This window comes from Protomyctophum parallelum (genome assembly GCF_964188405.1).
Source record: "Protomyctophum parallelum genome assembly, chromosome: 7".
In the NCBI taxonomy this organism is placed as follows: domain Eukaryota; kingdom Metazoa; phylum Chordata; class Actinopteri; order Myctophiformes; family Myctophidae; genus Protomyctophum; species Protomyctophum parallelum.
In genome coordinates, this window is record NC_139705.1 from 51,379,073 (window position 1) to 51,397,830 (window position 18,758).

Below are 18,758 nucleotides of genomic sequence, written 5' to 3' on the forward strand. Positions count from 1 at the left end.
TTAGGATGGGCTTACCGTATGTTAATATAATATAATATAATATATATAAGATAGAACTGGGACCCGATTAAAAAAAAAATCTAATTAATCAGAGGCTTTGCGATTAATTAATCTAGATTAATCGCATTTTAATCGCATATCAATATTCAACCCGAGAACAGCGAGAAACCTTTTTTATTTAAATGTTTTTTGGTATCCCAGTGAATCAATGAATAGTGACTACAGGATACCACTCATTTTCAACATTTTACTGTCATTAATATACCTGTTGTGGAAATAATAATAAAAAGTCACCCCATTCTGTGTTGCCTAGAACTGGAGGTCTGAAAAAAATGTAGTAACAGTAACAAGTACATCTCAGTGACATCACAAAGCTGTACTTACTTCATATTGTTACTGTTTTTTGTCAGACCTCCAGTTCTAGGCAACACAAAATGGGGTGACTTTTTATTATTTCCATATATATATGTATATATATATATATATATATATATATATATATATAGATGAGACAAAAAAGGGACTCCTGCACATCCATAAAGACCCGTAGGATAGGAGGTGCAAGTCTAGTTATCAGGCATAGACAGCGTCGTGCTAATAAATAAGTTTGATGCAGTAAGTTGTCCGTCTCTGTTCCCTGGAGTGTGCAGTCCCTTTTCCTTGGAAGGTTTTTCTCTCTCTTTTGATATATATATATATATATGATGGATGCCTTAGGATGGGCATACCATATGGTAGAGCAATATATATATATATATATATATAAGACCATATGCACAATGAATAACTGCCGGACAGCCCGCACGCACGCACGCACACACGCACACATGCACGCAGACAGACACAGACAGACACAGACAGACACACACACACAGACACACACACACACACACACACACACACACACACACACACACACACACAGACACACAGACACAAACAGACACAGACACATGCAGACAGACCTTTTGGCCCTTGGGGAGGAAGTCGACCCAGTGGAGCATGACAGTTGTGAGCAAGTATATATAGCAAAGCATTATGGGTGAACAATGATTAATGATGCGGGACAGGGGGGGGGGGGGGGGTCAGGGGGGGGCGGGGGGAAGAGGGGGGGGGGGGTAGTGCAAAAGTATAAAGTAACTTTATGTTTGCTGTACTTGTGGTCCAGAGTGGAGAATCCATCATCTTTACTAGTATTTAGGCCTGACGTCAACATAAAAAAAAAAAAGTCTTCTGAAATAATATATATATTCAATGATTTATTTTGTGCCGCATTTTCACGATTTTTTCAAAAACAGCAGACCTACAAGCTCATAGAGCGCCACTCGGTGGCGCGCTACGAGCTTGTAGATCTGCTGTTTTTCAATAGCTAAAGCATACTGTAACATAATGCTTAGTTGAAGGAGAGTGGTGTCATTGAGGGGTCAGAAAACAACACTCGAGCCAAACGCTGTTCATGTAGCCTTGGAGACAAGCTGGAGTTGTAAATACATTGTTACATGCATTGCGACGCATTGTGAGCTTGTGGATCGGCTAGGCGGTATACTGATACATTTAAGTAAAACAAGCTGTGAGCTTGTACATCTGCTAGGCAGTATACTGATACATTTACTTAAGTAAAACATGCGAGTACTTTTTCCACCACTGGGGAAATCAGTCGACACACACATACGCATGCTTGCACTAACACACACACACACCCGCACGCACCCACGCACGCGCGCGCGCACACGCACACGCACACGCACACGCACACACACACACAGGCCTGTGTTCTTGTTCCCTAGAAGTTGACAGACAAAATGCCACTCCCTTCCCTTCTCTCTCTCTCTCTCTCTCTCTCTCTAGGGCACAGGGACAATCAATGGCACTGTTCTTCAGCCCCTGGGGCGACTCTACTGTACTCTGTACTGTACTGTACTGTACACAGGTAAGCCTGTCATATTCCAAGTCCCTCGCAGATGACAGCATAAAGCTATTATTATACACTGTGCAAAAAAAGCATTGAATACGGATGTGTATATTATTACAGGAAACTCCCGTTAAACTTTACAACAAACTCCGGTAAACTCCCGAATTGTACCATCCCACCTGTATATTACCGTATATTAACTGTATATGAATTCTACCATCACACCTGTATATTACCGATATTAACTGTATATGTATTGTACCATCACACCTGTATATTACCGTATATTAACTGTATATGTATTGTACCATCACACCTGTATATTACCGTATATTAACTGTATATGAATTCTACCGTCACACCTGTATATTACCGTATATTAACTGTATATGAATTCTACCGTCACACCTGTATATTACCGTATATTAACTGTATATGAATTCTACCGGTCACACCTGTATATTACCGTATATTAACTGTATATGAATTCTACCTTCACACCTGTATATTACTGTATATTAACTGTATATGAATTCTACCGTCACACCTGTATATTACCGTATATTAACTGTATATGAATTCTACCGTCACACCTGTATATTACTGTATATTAACTGTATATGAATTCTACCGTCACACCTGTATATTACCAGTATATTAACTGTATATGAATTCTACCGTCCACACTGTATATTACCCGTATATTAACTGTATGTATTGTACCGTCACACCTGTATATTACTGTATATTAACTGTAAATGAATTCTACCATCACACCTGTAATTACCGTATATTAACTGTATATGTATTGTACCATCACACCTGTATATTACCGTATATTAACTGTATATGTATTGTACCATCACACCTGTATATTACCGTATATTAACTGTATATGAATTGTACCATCACACCTGTATATTACCGTATATTAACTGTATATGAATTCTACCGTCACACCTTTATTATTACCGTATATTAACTGTATATGAATTGTACCATCACACCTGTATATTACCGTATATTAACTGTATATGAATCTACCGTCACACCTGTATATTACCGTATATTAACTGTATATTGAATTCTACCGTCACACCTGTATATTACCGTATATTAACTGTATATGAATTCTACGTCACCTGTATATTACCGTATATTAACTGTATATGAATTCTACCGTCACACCTGTATATTACCGTATATTAACTGTATATGTATTGTACCATCACACCTGTATATTACCGTATATTAACTGTATATGAATTCTACCGTCACACCTGTATATTACCGTATATTAACTGTATATGTATTCTACCGTCACACCTGTATATTACCGTATATTAACTGTATATGAATTCTACCGTCACACCTGTATATTACCGTATATTAACTGTATATGTATTGTACCATCACACCTGTATATTACCGTATATTAACTGTATATGAATTCTACCGTCACACCTGTATATTACCGTATATTACTGTATATGTATTGTACCATCACACCTGTATATTACCGTATATTAACTGTATATGAATTCTACCATCACACCTGTATATTACCGTATATTAACTGTATATGTATTGTACCATCACACCTGTATATTACCGTATATTAACTGTATATGTATTGTACCATCACACCTGTATATTACCGTATATTAACTGTATATGAATTCTACCGCCACACCTGTATATTACCGTATATTAACTGTATATGAATTCTACCGTCACACCTGTATATTACCGTATATTAACTGTATATGAATTCTACCGTCACACCTGTATATTACCGTATATTAACTGTATATGAATTCTACCATCACACCTGTATATTACTGTATATTAACTGTATATGAATTCTACCGTCACACCTGTATATTACCGTATATTAACTGTATATGAATTCTACCGTCACACCTGTATATTACTGTATATTAACTGTATATGAATTCTACCGTCACACCTGTATATTACCGTATATTAACTGTATATGAATTCTACCGTCACACCTGTATATTACCGTATATTAACTGTATATGTATTGTACCGTCACACCTGTATATTACTGTATATTAACTGTAAATGAATTCTACCATCACACCTGTATATTACCGTATATTAACTGTATATGTATTGTACCATCACACCTGTATATTACCGTATATTAACTGTATATGTATTGTACCATCACACCTGTATATTACCGTATATTAACTGTATATGAATTGTACCATCACACCTGTATATTACCGTATATTAACTGTATATGAATTCTACCGTCACACCTGTATATTACCGTATATTAACTGTATATGAATTGTACCATCACACCTGTATATTACCGTATATTAACTGTATATGAATTCTACCGTCACACCTGTATATTACCGTATATTAACTGTATATGAATTCTACCGTCACACCTGTATATTACCGTATATTAACTGTATATGAATTCTACCGTCACACCTGTATATTACCGTATATTAACTGTATATGAATTCTACCGTCACACCTGTATATTACCGTATATTAACTGTATATGTATTGTACCATCACACCTGTATATTACCGTATATTAACTGTATATGAATTCTACCGTCACACCTGTATATTACCGTATATTAACTGTATATGTATTCTACCGTCACACCTGTATATTACCGTATATTAACTGTATATGAATTCTACCGTCACACCTGTATATTACCGTATATTAACTGTATATGTATTGTACCATCACACCTGTATATTACCGTATATTAACTGTATATGAATTCTACCGTCACACCTGTATATTACCGTATATTACTGTATATGTATTGTACCATCACACCTGTATATTACCGTATATTAACTGTATATGAATTCTACCATCACACCTGTATATTACCGTATATTAACTGTATATGTATTGTACCATCACACCTGTATATTACCGTATATTAACTGTATATGTATTGTACCATCACACCTGTATATTACCGTATATTAACTGTATATGAATTCTACCGTCACACCTGTATATTACCGTATATTAACTGTATATGAATTCTACCGTCACACCTGTATATTACCGTATATTAACTGTATATGAATTCTACCGTCACACCTGTATATTACCGTATATTAACTGTATATGAATTCTACCGTCACACCTGTATATTACCGTATAATAACTGTATATGTATTGTACCATCACACCTGTATATTACTGTATATTAACTGTATATGTATTGTACCGTCACACCTGTATATTACCGTATATTAACTGTATATGTATTGTACCATCACACCTGTATATTACCGTATATTAACTGTATATGTATTGTACCATCACACCTGTATATTACCGTATATTAACTGTATATGTATTGTACCATCACACCTGTATATTACCGTATATTAACTGTATATGAATTCTACCGTCACACCTGTATATTACCGTATATTAACTGTATATGAATTCTACCGTCACACCTGTATATTACCGTATATTAACTGTATATGTATTGTACCATCACACCTGTATATTACCGTATATTAACTGTATATGAATTCTACCATCACACCTGTATATTACCGTATATTAACTGTATATGAATTCTACCGTCACACCTGTATATTACCGTATATTAACTGTATATGAATTGTACCATCACACCTGTATATTACCGTATATTAACTGTATATGAATTGTATCATCACACCTGTATATTACCGTATATTAACTGTATATGAATTCTACCATCACACCTGTATATTACCGTATATTAACTGTATATGAATTCTACCGTCACACCTGTATATTACTGTATATTAACTGTATATGTATTGTACCATCACACCTGTATATTACCGTATATTAACTGTATATGAATTCTACCGTCACACCTGTATATTACCGTATATTAACTGTATATGAATTCTACCATCACACCTGTATATTAACTGTATATGTATTGTACCGTCACACCTGTATATTACCGTATATTAACTGTATATGTATTCTATCATCACACCTGTATATTACCGTATATTAACTGTATATGTATTGTACCATCACACCTGTATATTACCGTATATTAACTGTATATGTATTCTACCATCACACCTGTATATTACCGTATATTAACTGTATATGTATTGTATCATCACACCTGTATATTACCGTATATTAACTGTATATGTATTCTACCATCACACCTGTATATTACCGTATATTAACTGTATATGAATTCTACCGTCACACCTGTATATTAACTGTATAATTTTTATGTTTATGTTTTACCCCGTCGGTAAAACAACTGCCCTCTCCAGACCAGGAACGCAGCGTTTTACTACATGGTGAAAGAAATGCCAAATACTCTCCTCTCCTTTCCATGGCATATATACCCTTAGACTGTATATATGAATAGAGAGGGCACCCGAGTTCTCCTCCCATCCACTTGCATTAAGTTGCTCAAAAAGCGCATGAGGCGATTTCACTCCTCCTTCCGGGTAGGAACAGAGTGCATTCTGGGATGGATTTGCCCCAAACACATGAACGCGCTGCCGTTGAACGTGCACGAACGCGCACGAGCGTGCCGCCGTCGTGAGCGTGCACAATGATAGTCAACGGACCAGCGCGTTCATGTGTTTGGGGCCAGGCTGCAATACCTTCATTCGGCCACTATGTCCATTTGGCCTCAGGGTTTCCTCTGGGTGCCTTTTCTCTATTCATATATATACTCTAAGGGCATACCAGAAGGCAGCATTCAGGATAATTTTCAGAAGTCTCCTGAACTAATTTGTTTCTAAATCCATGTTGTCACAGCGCATCTCCTCAGTAGCTAAAGAGTGCAGGTTTTGCGTCCGAAAATAGCTGATCTACAAGCTCTCAACGCGTCTGTGAGCTCTGTGAGCTTGTAGATCTGCTATTTTCGCTACTTTGGGCCAAACGTGCCCTCTTATGGTATTTCAGCCCGCATGCATATAACATAGAAGCCGTACTTTTCAATAAACTATTTAAAATAAGGCTGGTTTGGTCCAGCAGCAGCTGCAGCATGTAGGGTTGGGGGGATTATTAAAGGATATTTGCGGTGTTAAAACTACTCTATGTCTCTGTAGAGAAAAGACATGGCGTAATAGAAACGTAACCCAAAGCTTACTATAATGTCTGTACTAAATAACTGATCTACAAGACCATAGGGCTTTAAGCAACTAGTCGACTATTCAACTAGTCGACTAGTAAATCCACTAGTCGACCTTGTTGGTACTAGTTGACTAGTTGATAAGAAAAAAAAAAGTAAAACAATGTTTCTTTTATTTTTTACCCCCCATTTTTGTATAGGCCTCAAAATCAGCCAGATTACCGGTAGTCACTAATATACACAGTTTCTTAAAATACAACTATTATTATAACTTTTTTCACGTAATAGGTAGGACTAGTCGACTAGTAAACTAGGTAACTATGTGAAAGCCCTAAAACAACGTGACGCGCTGTGAAAAGAAACGGAATGCTAGGGCTCAGGTGGATAAAAAAACAATGCAACGCAATGCAACTCCGATGGTCTTGACTAGCATTTAACCCTTAGATCTGAGGTCGATTAATGTCTTCTAAAACCTGATAGTTGTTTCTATATCAGTGGTTCTCAAACTATTCCATGTCAAGCAGCCACAGAATTATCTGTATTTGGCCGCCGACCCCCATCTGAAAATGTCGTTGCGCCACATTTTCACGATTTTTATTAAAATAGCAGACCTGGCCCAGGCGGTGGCGTAACCGCCTGGGCACCCGACTGGTAATCCAGTCGCAGAGTGGCCGCGGGTTCGACTCCCGAGCCCGACACGGCCTTTACTGCATGTCTTCCCCCCCCATCTCTCTCTCCCGTTTCCTGTCAGCCTACTGTCACCAATAAAAGGCGTAAGCCGCAAAAAAATAATCTTTAAAATAGCAGACCTACAAGCTCGTAGCCGCGGGTTCGACTCCCGAGCCCGACACGGCCTTTACTGCATGTCTTCCCCCCCCATCTCTCTCTCCCGTTTCCTGTCAGCCTACTGTCACCAATAAAAGGCGTAAGCCGCAAAAAAATAATCTTTAAAATAGCAGACCTACAAGCTCGTAGATCTGCTATTTTTCAATAGCTAAACTATAACATAATGCTTAAGACACCAAAAGGGGTTCCCACTTCCCGTACTGGCTTAAGTAAAGACTTGTGAGCTTGTAGATCGGCTATTTCCGGTGCGCTATAACACCACTGTACGACGACAGAGAATTAAGATGGGAATCAGAATCTTTGAGACAGATTAAAGATATTTCTCAGGGAGGATTTGTACAGAAAACATTTCCGTCCAGACTAAGTGTGTCTAGTTCTCCACTTCAACAGTTATAATCCCCTCCAGGCAGATACAGCTCACACACTCAGGCTCCTTTTCCACCGGTTGGTTCCCAATGGGAACCGGTTCAGTTCTTTTCCACCGGTTGGTTCCCAATGGGAACCGGTTCAGTTCTTTTCCACCGGTTGGTTCCCAATGGGAACCGGTTCAGTTATTTTCCACCGGTTGGTTCCCAATGGGAACCGGTTCAGTTATTTTCCACCGGTTGGTTCCCAATGGGAACCGGTTCAGTTCTTTTCCACCGGTTGGTTAATAATACTAGGTGTTTATATGCATAAAGTAGGTAGGTAGCAAATAGTTACATCTAAAAATTATACATTTCAAACGTTCCTTCACAGAGATACTGAGATTTGACAGTTTACAGCGGTCGAAAGGACTTGCGCGCTCTGCTTGCGCACTAGTTGGCCACTAGTGTGCAACAAGCAAGTATGCACTCGACAGAGTGCAGTTCTATTTTTCCAGCCATTCAGTTGCAAAAAAGAAGAAGAAAAAAAAAAAGTAAATAATTTGTTGACCCCCCCCCCCCCCCCCCCCCCCCCCCCCCAAATAATTTGGCATCCCCCCTTAGGGGTCGCGGCCCACGGGTTGAGAACCCCTGCCCTGGGTCCAGATGGAGCTCTTCACAGGAGAGCCCCCCCCCCCCCCCCCGAGGCACTGAGGGAGGCTCAGCTACTATAGATTACAGATAGGAGAGCCCCCCCCCCGAGGCGCTGAGGGAGGGTCAGCCACTAGATTAGATTATTTAAGAAAGCATAATTTACATAACTGTCCTGGAGTATAATACCTGCTGTTACCAAACGTCTTGTACAGTATTATGTAATATATGGAGCTCTAGTGTGGACATAATATGTGACCAGATTTGACTGAGAGCCTGCCATGGTGCAAAATGGTAAAATGATGCATTTAATAGCGCCTTTATCCAAGGCGCACATAGATTGTGCATTACATTCACACACACATTCATACACCGATTGCGGCGGAAGCCATGCAAGGCACCAACCAGCACATCGGGAGCAATTAGGGGTTCAGTGTCTTTGCCCAAGAACACTTCGACATGTAGACAGGAGGAGGAGCCGGGATTCGAACCGCCGACCCATGGATCATTGGACGACCAGCTCTACCTCCTGAGCCACAGTCGCCCCTCCAGTGCAACCTCCAGCTTTTCACCAGAGGAGAAAAACTGAATTTATTTCGGGGGTGGGGGGGGGTGCTTCTTGTAGGCCGTCTACTACACTGTTCCCTTTAACAACGGAACAGCTCAACCTCTGCCACTACGTCGGAAACCGGCGTCGAGTTTCAGGAAGAAAACTCTAATGTCCTGCCAGTCTAAATAAGAGGGACAGCGTGGGAGAGAAACAGCTGCTTTTCACATCTACACCCATGAAGAAAGGCCATGTTTCACACTCTGCTGCTGAATGGAAAACAACCAATTGTGGCTTTTAGCACTAACAGGGGGGGCCCGGCCAAAACCCCAAATATGTTCAGCGTTGTGTTTTAACCCATTCTGGGCAGGGGAACCCCTTTTGGTGTTTTAAGCATTATGTTTAGCTGTTGAAAAATAGCAGATCTTGCAAGCTCTCATCTGACGCTTTCATCTGGTTTTTGTGTCCACCAGGCCGAAGGCATGCAGGGGGAGAGACTATGTTTTGGCCTCCGTCCGTGTGTCCGTGTGTCCGTCCGTGTGTCCGTCCGTGTGTCCGTGTGTCCGTCCGTCCTTCTGTTAACAGCTAATCTCCAGCACCGTTAACCCGGTCGATGCCGAACTTTGCACACACACTCCCTGGATGCCAACAACAACAAACCTCTGCCCCCCATTCTTTCCAGAGCAGCCCGTCATAGCGCCACCATGACTGGTGGAACTCCCTCAAGGACCCCTGGGGGTCCCCGTTCGGACCCCACTTTGGGAATCACTGGCATAAACCACCGTGTTGATCAAAATTATGACTTTTGCTAGAACAAAATAATGACGACTGTCAAGGACTGCATGGTGTAAATATGAATGTGACCTACTTTGGATGTTGGGGCTGTACGGGTCTTCAATCCTAATGGCCGGGTCCAGGACTCTGTAAATGACCTGCGAAAAAAACCCATGGAAAACACATTCAATGGACTTAGTAAAGCAGCGCTTAATTAACCCATTCTGACCTGAGATCAGATTTTAAAAATGTCTTCTACTGTACATCCTGACAGTTTTCTGAAAAAGCTATGTTTCTATGTCAGTCGTTAGCAAAAATAGCAGACCTACAAGCTCGTAGCGCGCCACTCTGTGACGCGTTGTGAGCTTGTAGATCGGCTATTTTCAGAATGCAACCAAGTGTAAAATGACCTATAGGCTACTGGATCTCTTGTCCACTAGTCCCTTCCTAACATTTTAGTCTATAGTTTTCATTAACGTGTTAATTAGCGTTTTATTTAATGATAAACCTATAAAGTTGGCTCGTCAATCGGCAGCTCCAGTTCAATTGCTTCCCCTTCAGCCTCAATGCATTGAAACAAGATCAAGGTGGAGGATGAGGCCTTTCTAGGCCTTTCTAAGAGTTTTCCATTTCAAATCATGCTGGATAAATACAGCGACTGTGTTTAGTGGCTCAATAGCTCTTCCCCGTGACCGCACATCTAAAATAGGAACGATCCTAAAGACTCTTAGCCAGTGATAGCCCTGGTTCATGACTCTCGTATTCATACGAGAGTCATGGCGTACCTGCACCCTGTTTTTGGCGCTCGCTACATTTACAACAAAAACGTATATATAAACATTCTGATTTCAAATATAAAGTACTCACAATTTGTCCCACGGGTGTTAGTTAGTTGCTGCACCAGCGATTAGAATTGCTGCATCCCGCGTTGTTTCATAAAAAGCATTTTTATCCGAGCTGTTATTTTGCCATTGGCTTTCAACTACGCGCCCCTATCGGTCGGGAGGAGGGTTGCACTCGTGTGTTCGATATAGGTACGCTGACCGCCCTGCCAATACAGACTAATAGGCGAGTGCACTCCCGGTGTGCAACTGTGGATTTCCCAAACGAACCCCGTTTGAAAAAAGTAGCCGGGGCGCTCGGACAAAAATGCTTTTTATTAAACAACGCGGGATGCAGCAATTCTAATCGCTGGCGCTGCTACTAACTAACACCCGTGGGACAAATTGTGAGTACTTTATATTTGAAATCCGAATGTTTATATATACGTTTTTGTTGTAAATGTAGCGAGCGCCAAAAACAGGGTGCAGTTTCATGACTGTCATGATAATCATCATGGCAGTCATGTTCCAGGGCTAAGCCAGTGAATATTCCGATCAGCGCGGCTACAACCAAATAGAATGGTGGTGAACGGTGGCAGTCACTGAACTATCTATCGCCCTAGCCTGGTTAATAAACCAGACTAATATCGCACGGATCCGCGGGATATTAGTCTGGGGAGGCTCAGCTTGGATTTCATTTCCAGGGAAACATTTTCTCTTTGACGCAATTGGTCAGAGCTACTGTCAGTCAAAGGTCTCAAGCATTGAACGTCACTGTACCAAAGCCCGCCCATATTGCATACCGTGTCCCTAATGGGCGCCCACGTTCTCGTGTGTAGAAAATGGGCGTACAATTGAGCCTCTCCAGACCGAAATCCGCCGGTAGGCAAATTTTTTTGCCAACGGCTGATTCGGTCTGGTTTATTAACCAGGCTACTATCGCCCCCCTGTGGCTGGCGGGGGTTTGAGATCAGTCAACGACATCCAACACTCACCTCGCCCTCGGTGGACGGCTCGATGTCCGAGTAGCGCGACTCACACATGACGTCGTCCACCTTGCGCAGCGGCCCCTCGGACACGCCCGGGAAGGCGGCGGCGCAGTCCTGGGCGAAGTAGCGGTAGGTCTGCCAGGTGCGGGCGAAGTCAGACGAGCGTTCGATCAGCATGGCCGCGGGACGGAACGTCTGGAGGAGAAGAGATGGCGGGTTAGAGCAGGGGTTCCCAAAGCGGGGACCCCCAGGGGACCCCCGGGGGAGTCCGGGTTCGAACTTACAACGGTTTCAATCCAGCCCTGGGCAGGGGCCCTGGGCAGGGGCCCTGTCAGAGCCCATACATGGGCCCTGTCAGAGCCTGGGCAGGGGCCCTGGGCAGGGGCCCTGTCAGAGCCTGGGCAGGGGCCCTGGGCAGGGGCCCTGTCAGAGCCCGGGCAGGGGCCCTGGGCAGGGGCCCTGGGCAGGGGCCCTGTCAGAGCCCGGGCAGGGGCCCTGGGCAGGGGCCCTGTCAGAGCCCGGGCAGGGGCCCTGTCAGAGCCCGGGCAGGGGCCTTTTGTGGCCGTTCTGGGCAAACGCTGGTCGGACGGACTCGACACCGGCCACTGCAGTGGTGTCAACGGGGCCAACGGTTCTCCAGTTACGTGGATTAGATAGATAGATAGATAGATAGATAGATAGATAGATAGATAGATAGATAGATAGATAGATAGATAGATAGATAGATAGATAGATAGATAGATAGATAGATAGATAGATAGATAGATAGATAGATAAAGCTTGATTGATTGATATAACATGTCCCTTTATTTGTTTCCGACATTTAGTTTTTTTTAATAATTATCATTTAAAAAAACCTAACCTCCCACGGGGCAGCACACCTAAACCTAACCTTAACCCATGTCTAACCAATGACTAGTCTAAACCTAACCTCCCACGGGGCAGCACACCTAAACCTAACCTTAACCCATGTCTAACCAATGACTAGTCTAAACCTAACCTCCCACGGGGCAGCACACCTAAACCTAACCTTAACCCGTGTCTAACCAATGACTAGTCTACACTAAGTATGCACTAGTCTACACTTAGTCTACACTAAGTATGCAAATGTTACTTTCCCCAAAGGAAGCAAAAATTGTCCTGAATTCAACGATTGTTTTTTTCATGAAGAAATCCACGAAAGATCTAAGAAATGCCATTAATTAGAAAACAAATGTTTAAAGGTAGTAGTGAAAATAGCCGATCTGCAAGCTCACAGCACGGTGCGAAGCGAAGCGTTGTGAGCTTGTAGATCGGATATTTCCACTAGTTTGGGCCCCGGGCGGAGAGACAATTTCTCTTGGATCACAAGCTAAAGCGTTTAGGAACCCATGCTGGTCTGACATCCATCAGAGGCCCGTTGACTTCCGTTATGAACTTAAAGAAAAATAAAATACATACGCGGGGGAATGAATTGCAATCCTGTAGCCTATACCGAACTTTGGCGCTCGCCGCTGATCGGTCCAGCGGTTTGGGAGATTAGCTCTGGATACACAAGAACCGACAGACAAACTCTGGAGCCCAAACCGCACCGATGCGACTAGTCGCAACTCAAGGAAGTTTTAACCCATCAGATTCTAAAAATGTCGTCTACATCCTGACAGTTTCCTGAAAAAGCTGTGTTTCTGTGTCAGTCGTTCTTCCATTTTTCAAAGATAGCAGACCTACAACACATAGAGCTCATTTAGACTGTCTAAAACGTGTTATATGTAGATATCAAATCTAGTCACTGTCCCTCGGCAAGTGAAGTGAACACATCATCTATTTCTGATGAAACAGCTATTTTTAAGATGGCATTAAAGGACCACTTCACCACTTTTCAACCTATCTTCATATAATAGGTCCTCACTAATAATCATGAAAAGAATTGTGCAATGTGTTTCTACCATAGACTGTAAAAAATATGGACAAAGCGTTCTCCGGGTCTAACATGAACGTAAAATGAAGCCTGAAATCGCTTCATTGTAAATCGCCATCTTTCTAGATCCGTTTGGTACCAGCTGGCCATTGGCTGGCTCCGTTTTGGACCAGCTGGCCATTGGCTGCCCAGACAACGAGGTGGGACTTCCCCCCTTCTTCTCCGTTGGTTTTTATTTTGACTCGAGTGGGAGGGGAATCCCGATCATAGACTGTAACGGTAGCCACGCCCCTCAGAACATACGCGATGTTTTTTTTTCTTTATGGTCATTTTTTTAATTAATGGGACCATAATTTTCCAAAAAGAATATTATGACATTAGAAATGAGACTTTAAACTAGTGACTGGAAGAAGAAAGTATTCATGACCATGTTTATTAAGGTAATACAGTCTAGGTGAAGTTGGGCCAAAATACATGGGCCTCTATGGAGCTATGGGGCTTTTTGGGTCCAGCCCAGCGCCACAACAGGCCATTATATGAACTACGGATTTCAAATGAGGCTTCACGAAATATCTGGCTGACTGCCCCCCTGGTTTCTACTCGGTCTGTGTCTCATACAGTAGGATGGCTGTGGGGAGTTCAGAAACCGTCTTCCAGTGGGTCGGATCATCGGTGGGGAATACAAGCTAATAAAAACTGCAGGCTTTCTAGTACTGAAAAGTTGAAATGTGAAAATGGAAGCCATCGTTCTCACGATAATGAAAATCTAAATATATGTTGTTTAAAAACAAATCTGCCTAATGATGATGTCACTGGAAGACTGTTTCTGAACTGCCCACAGCCCTCCTATGAGACACGGACTAGAGTAGAAAAAAATCGTGCCATTTTTTCATGATTATTAGTGAGGACCTATTATATGAAGATAGGTTGAAAAGTGGTGAAGTGGTCCTTTAACTAATGCTAGATCTGTGTCCAATAAGACATTTATATTACTGGATTTTTTTCTTGTCTCATGATTTAGACTTCCTTTTTCTCACCGAGACGTGGTTGAAATGCAATGATAATGTTGCATTGAATGCATTGTGTCCCATGCACCAACTGCAACTATATCAGCGACCGCAGGCCTTCTGGTAAAGGTAGTGGTCTAGCTGCTGTTCTCAAACAACAGTTTAATATTGTTTTTGATGTTGATACGATACCCACTAAACGCAACATCCGTTCACGCACTCTTAATAGCCACTCTGCAAAAAAGTTCACAGATATTTTCACTCTTCTGAGTAATAACGTGACCTTATCCCTACTGAGACAAACCATTTAGTTGTTGGCTGTTCTAATAAGGGACACGTTATTCCGACCAGTTCCTTTCCCCTCCATCAGGCGCCCCGGCTGGCCAGGGGGAGGTAGTTTTAGAGACCAGGATTACGGCATGTTTTTGTGAGGGTATCTACCCTAGGGGACACGGGGAGAACATGCAAACTCCACACAGAAAGGCCCTATCGCCAACCCCCGCCTCGGGTATTGGCACTGATGACGTGGAGGAGGGAACACGCCGCCAGTGCCCACAGCGTCCCCAGCGGGAATCGAACCCAGGACCTTCTAGCTGTGAGGCGACAGCACTACCAACTGTGCCACCGTGCCCCTGAAACAACACACCATTAAAAACATCTAAAAGAACAGGAACATTTAAAACATAAGGGCAAGGCTATAAAAATGCTTTGGTAAAAAGGAAAGTTTTGAGTCCTCTTAAAAGCGTCTACCGACTGTGGGGCTCTCAGGTGGGCGGTGGGAGAGCGTTCCACAGTTCGGGGGCGACCGAGCAGAAAGCCCGGTCACCCATGGTGCGTAGGTTGGTTGGTCTTTGTGGGTTTGAGGAGGTTGGTGTTTGAGGAGCGGAGGAATCTGACGTCTTTGTCAGATCTATGCCGGCGGCTTGCTCCACATCTTTGTCAGATCTATCCCGGTCAGAGCGTTGACCGACGCCGGGAGCTCGGCCAGGAGGCGGTTGACCCCGCCGCTCAGCCCGCCGCCATCCGCCCCGCCCCCGCCGCTCAGGATGACCATCTCGCTGACCCTGGCCAGCGGCGCCGCCACCTTCCCGGCGATCTCCGGCAGGGCGTCGAGCACCAGGGCGGTCTGCGCCGCCCGGCCGTACTGCAGGAAGGCCTCGGCCTTCAGCCTCATCCTCTCCGCCTCCGCCTTGCCCCGCGCCTCCAGGGCGGCCGCCTCGGCGGCGCCCAGCTCCCGGATCCTCTCGGCCGCCGCCTGGGCCAGCAGGACGTCCTGCGTCTTCACGCCCTCGGCCAGCTGCCGGATCTTGTAGGCCTCGGCGAGGGCGGGGCTCCGCACGGTGGCCACCAGCTCCTTCTCGCGGCGCTCCACCTCCTTGTCCTCCACGGCCACCTGCTTCCTCCTCTGCACCACCTGGACCTCCGTCTCCTCCAGGCGGATCTTCTGCTGCTCCTTGGCCGCCTGGAGCTCGTAGGCCAGCTGGGCCTCGGCCTTCCGGGCGCTCACCTCCCGGTCGAAGCCCGCCTTGCGGAGCTCCAGCTCCCGCTTGGAGTCGGCGACCCGGGTCTCGGCCAGACAGCGTGCGTCCATGGTCTCGCGGTCGCACTCCGCCTCCCGTACGGCGGCGTCGCGGTCGGCCTGCGCCGCGCCCACGCTGGCGTCCCGGATCACGGCGGCCGTCTGCGCCTTCCCCAGCGAGCTCAGGTAGTCCACGTCGTCGTAGAGGTCCCTGATGGTGAAGCTGAGGATCTCGATGCCCATCTTGCCCACGTCGGGCGCCGCCACCTCCCTCACCTGGCCGGCGAAGCGGTCCCGGTCCTGGTAGATCTGCTCCACGGTCAGCGTGCCCAGGATGGACCTCAGGTGGCCCTCCAGGGTCTGCAGGACCACCGCCTTGATCTCCGCCACCGTCTTGCCCAGGAACTGCTCGCAGGCCACGGCCAGCAGGGCGGGCTCCGTCATGACCTTCACCTGGGCCACGCCCGTGACGGTGAGCGCCACGCCCTCCGCCGTCTCCACCGAGTCGCAGCGGGGCTTCAGGGTCATGACCTCCAGGGAGATGCGGTCCACGTGGGAGACGCACCACCAGCGCCAGGCCCACCCTCCCACCACGTAGGTCTTCCTGTCGGCGGCGCCGAGGCAGCCGCCGCCCGACACCACCAGGGCGTTGTTCGGTCCGACCGTCAGAACGTTCCCCATTTTGTACTTTAGTCTATACGATATTATCAACGAGGATAAGATAATAAGTTTGTCAAAAGTCCCACAGTTGACAGTGAGATCCTTTATATCCTTTAAATAATAAGTAAATCAGAACTGGTGTGTCATGACATCATGGATCTCCAAATATGGAGATGAAATGTCCAAAGAAAAATAAAAGACTAGACCAGTGTGCGTTGTCTAGAAATAGGAAATCTATGTCTAATCTAACTATACATGCACCAAGACTCTGTATATGTCTGTATACGTACGTCTGTACGTCTGAAATACACATAACTCGAGAACCGACACACACGTTCCACACCCCCGCAGCGGGGTGCAGTGCCCGGGGTCGACTCGGTCGGACCCACGGTTGTCCAGAACCGTCCCCAAATAAAGGCCTCTGCCCGGTGTCCATATATGGAGCTGGCCTGTTGTGACATCATTCTGCATTAGACGGAATGACGGCTGAAAAAACGGGTTGCAAAAATCGTGTGATAAAAATTAAAGGTATATTCAGTGATTTCACTTAATTCAAATATCACTTATTTTTTTGTTTTGTTGTGATAATCCTCCCTACTATAGAGTGTGCTGACCATATAAGGAGTTCCTCCCCGTCCCCAGTTAACCCCTGGGGGTCAAAAAACCTTAGGTTTCGTTTTTGGCTGGGACCTAAGCCTTTCGTCCAATCAGGATAGAGAGTCAAATCACTGAATATACCTTTAAGACTCGTTGATAAAAAATAAGACTGGTTGTTGACATGGCAGAGGACGTGATCAGTAGATTATCCCATTTAGACATTAAAAAAATGGTCTTCTAAATCATGACAGTTTTCTGAAATACCCCATGTTTCTGTATCAGTGGTGCTCAAACATTTCATGTCAAGGACCCCAAAAATGATATGTAATTGGCCACCGACCCCCATCTGAAAATATGTTGTTCCAGGGACGCCCCCACCCTAGAAACTAATATTTGAGTTAAAAACGTTCGCTCTGAAAGAATATATATTCAAAGATTTGCAAAATAAATTGACGATTTTTTCTGTGCCGTGCTACGAGCTTGTAGGTCTACGAGCTTGTAGATCTGCTATTTTTCAATAGCTAAAGCATAACATAATGTTTAAAACACCAAAAGGGGTTCCCACACCAAAATGGGTTATATAGGACTGCACTTCAAAACAACAAAACGTGGCTAACCTTGAAGGTCATGATCAGGTGAGTGAAGTGAAACTCTGCCTCCAGATCCAGTTGGATGGAGACTCCAGACTTTCCTACAGAAACACAGAGAAAGAACGGAATTAGTGCTAGGAAAAGTGTTGATGTTGACGAAAACATGTTTGTCGACTAAACTATTTTTCACTGACGAAGACTAAATGGAAACTAAATGAAAACTATAGCTATACGACGACTAAATCTGATACTAAATATATTGGCAATTCCGTCAACGAATAAAAACGAGACTAAAACGTTATAGGAAGGGACTATAGTGGACAAGAGATCCAGCATGAATAAAAGAAAAGTCATTTTACACTTGGTTGCATGCTGACAATAGCAGATCTACAAGCTCACAACGCGTCGTGCTGCGCCACGTTGTGAGCTTGTAGATCTGATATTTTAGACAAATCTGAGTGAACAT

The 18,758-nt window shown here is 44.0% G+C and overlaps 2 protein-coding genes across 2 annotated transcripts in view; both read right to left on the reverse strand.

Moving 5' to 3' along the window:
* Positions 1–18,758, reverse strand: part of lamb2 (laminin, beta 2 (laminin S)) — a gene marked incomplete at its 5' end in the record, with an annotated part of 71,862 nt that overhangs the window by 44,312 nt on the left and 8,792 nt on the right. The window contains 3 exons of the mRNA XM_083769893.1: positions 10,307–10,370; positions 12,029–12,217; positions 18,320–18,393. Coding sequence (XP_083626019.1) covers positions 10,307–10,370; positions 12,029–12,217; positions 18,320–18,393 — 327 coding nt within the window. The remainder of the gene's footprint in view (positions 1–10,306; positions 10,371–12,028; positions 12,218–18,319; positions 18,394–18,758) is intronic.
* On the reverse strand, positions 15,837–17,126 carry LOC310861302 (flotillin-2-like; the record flags this gene model as incomplete). Its single annotated transcript, XM_083768703.1, has 1 exon — positions 15,837–17,126. The coding sequence occupies one exon, from the start codon at positions 17,124–17,126 to the stop codon at positions 15,837–15,839; it is 1,290 nt and encodes a 429-aa protein (XP_083624829.1).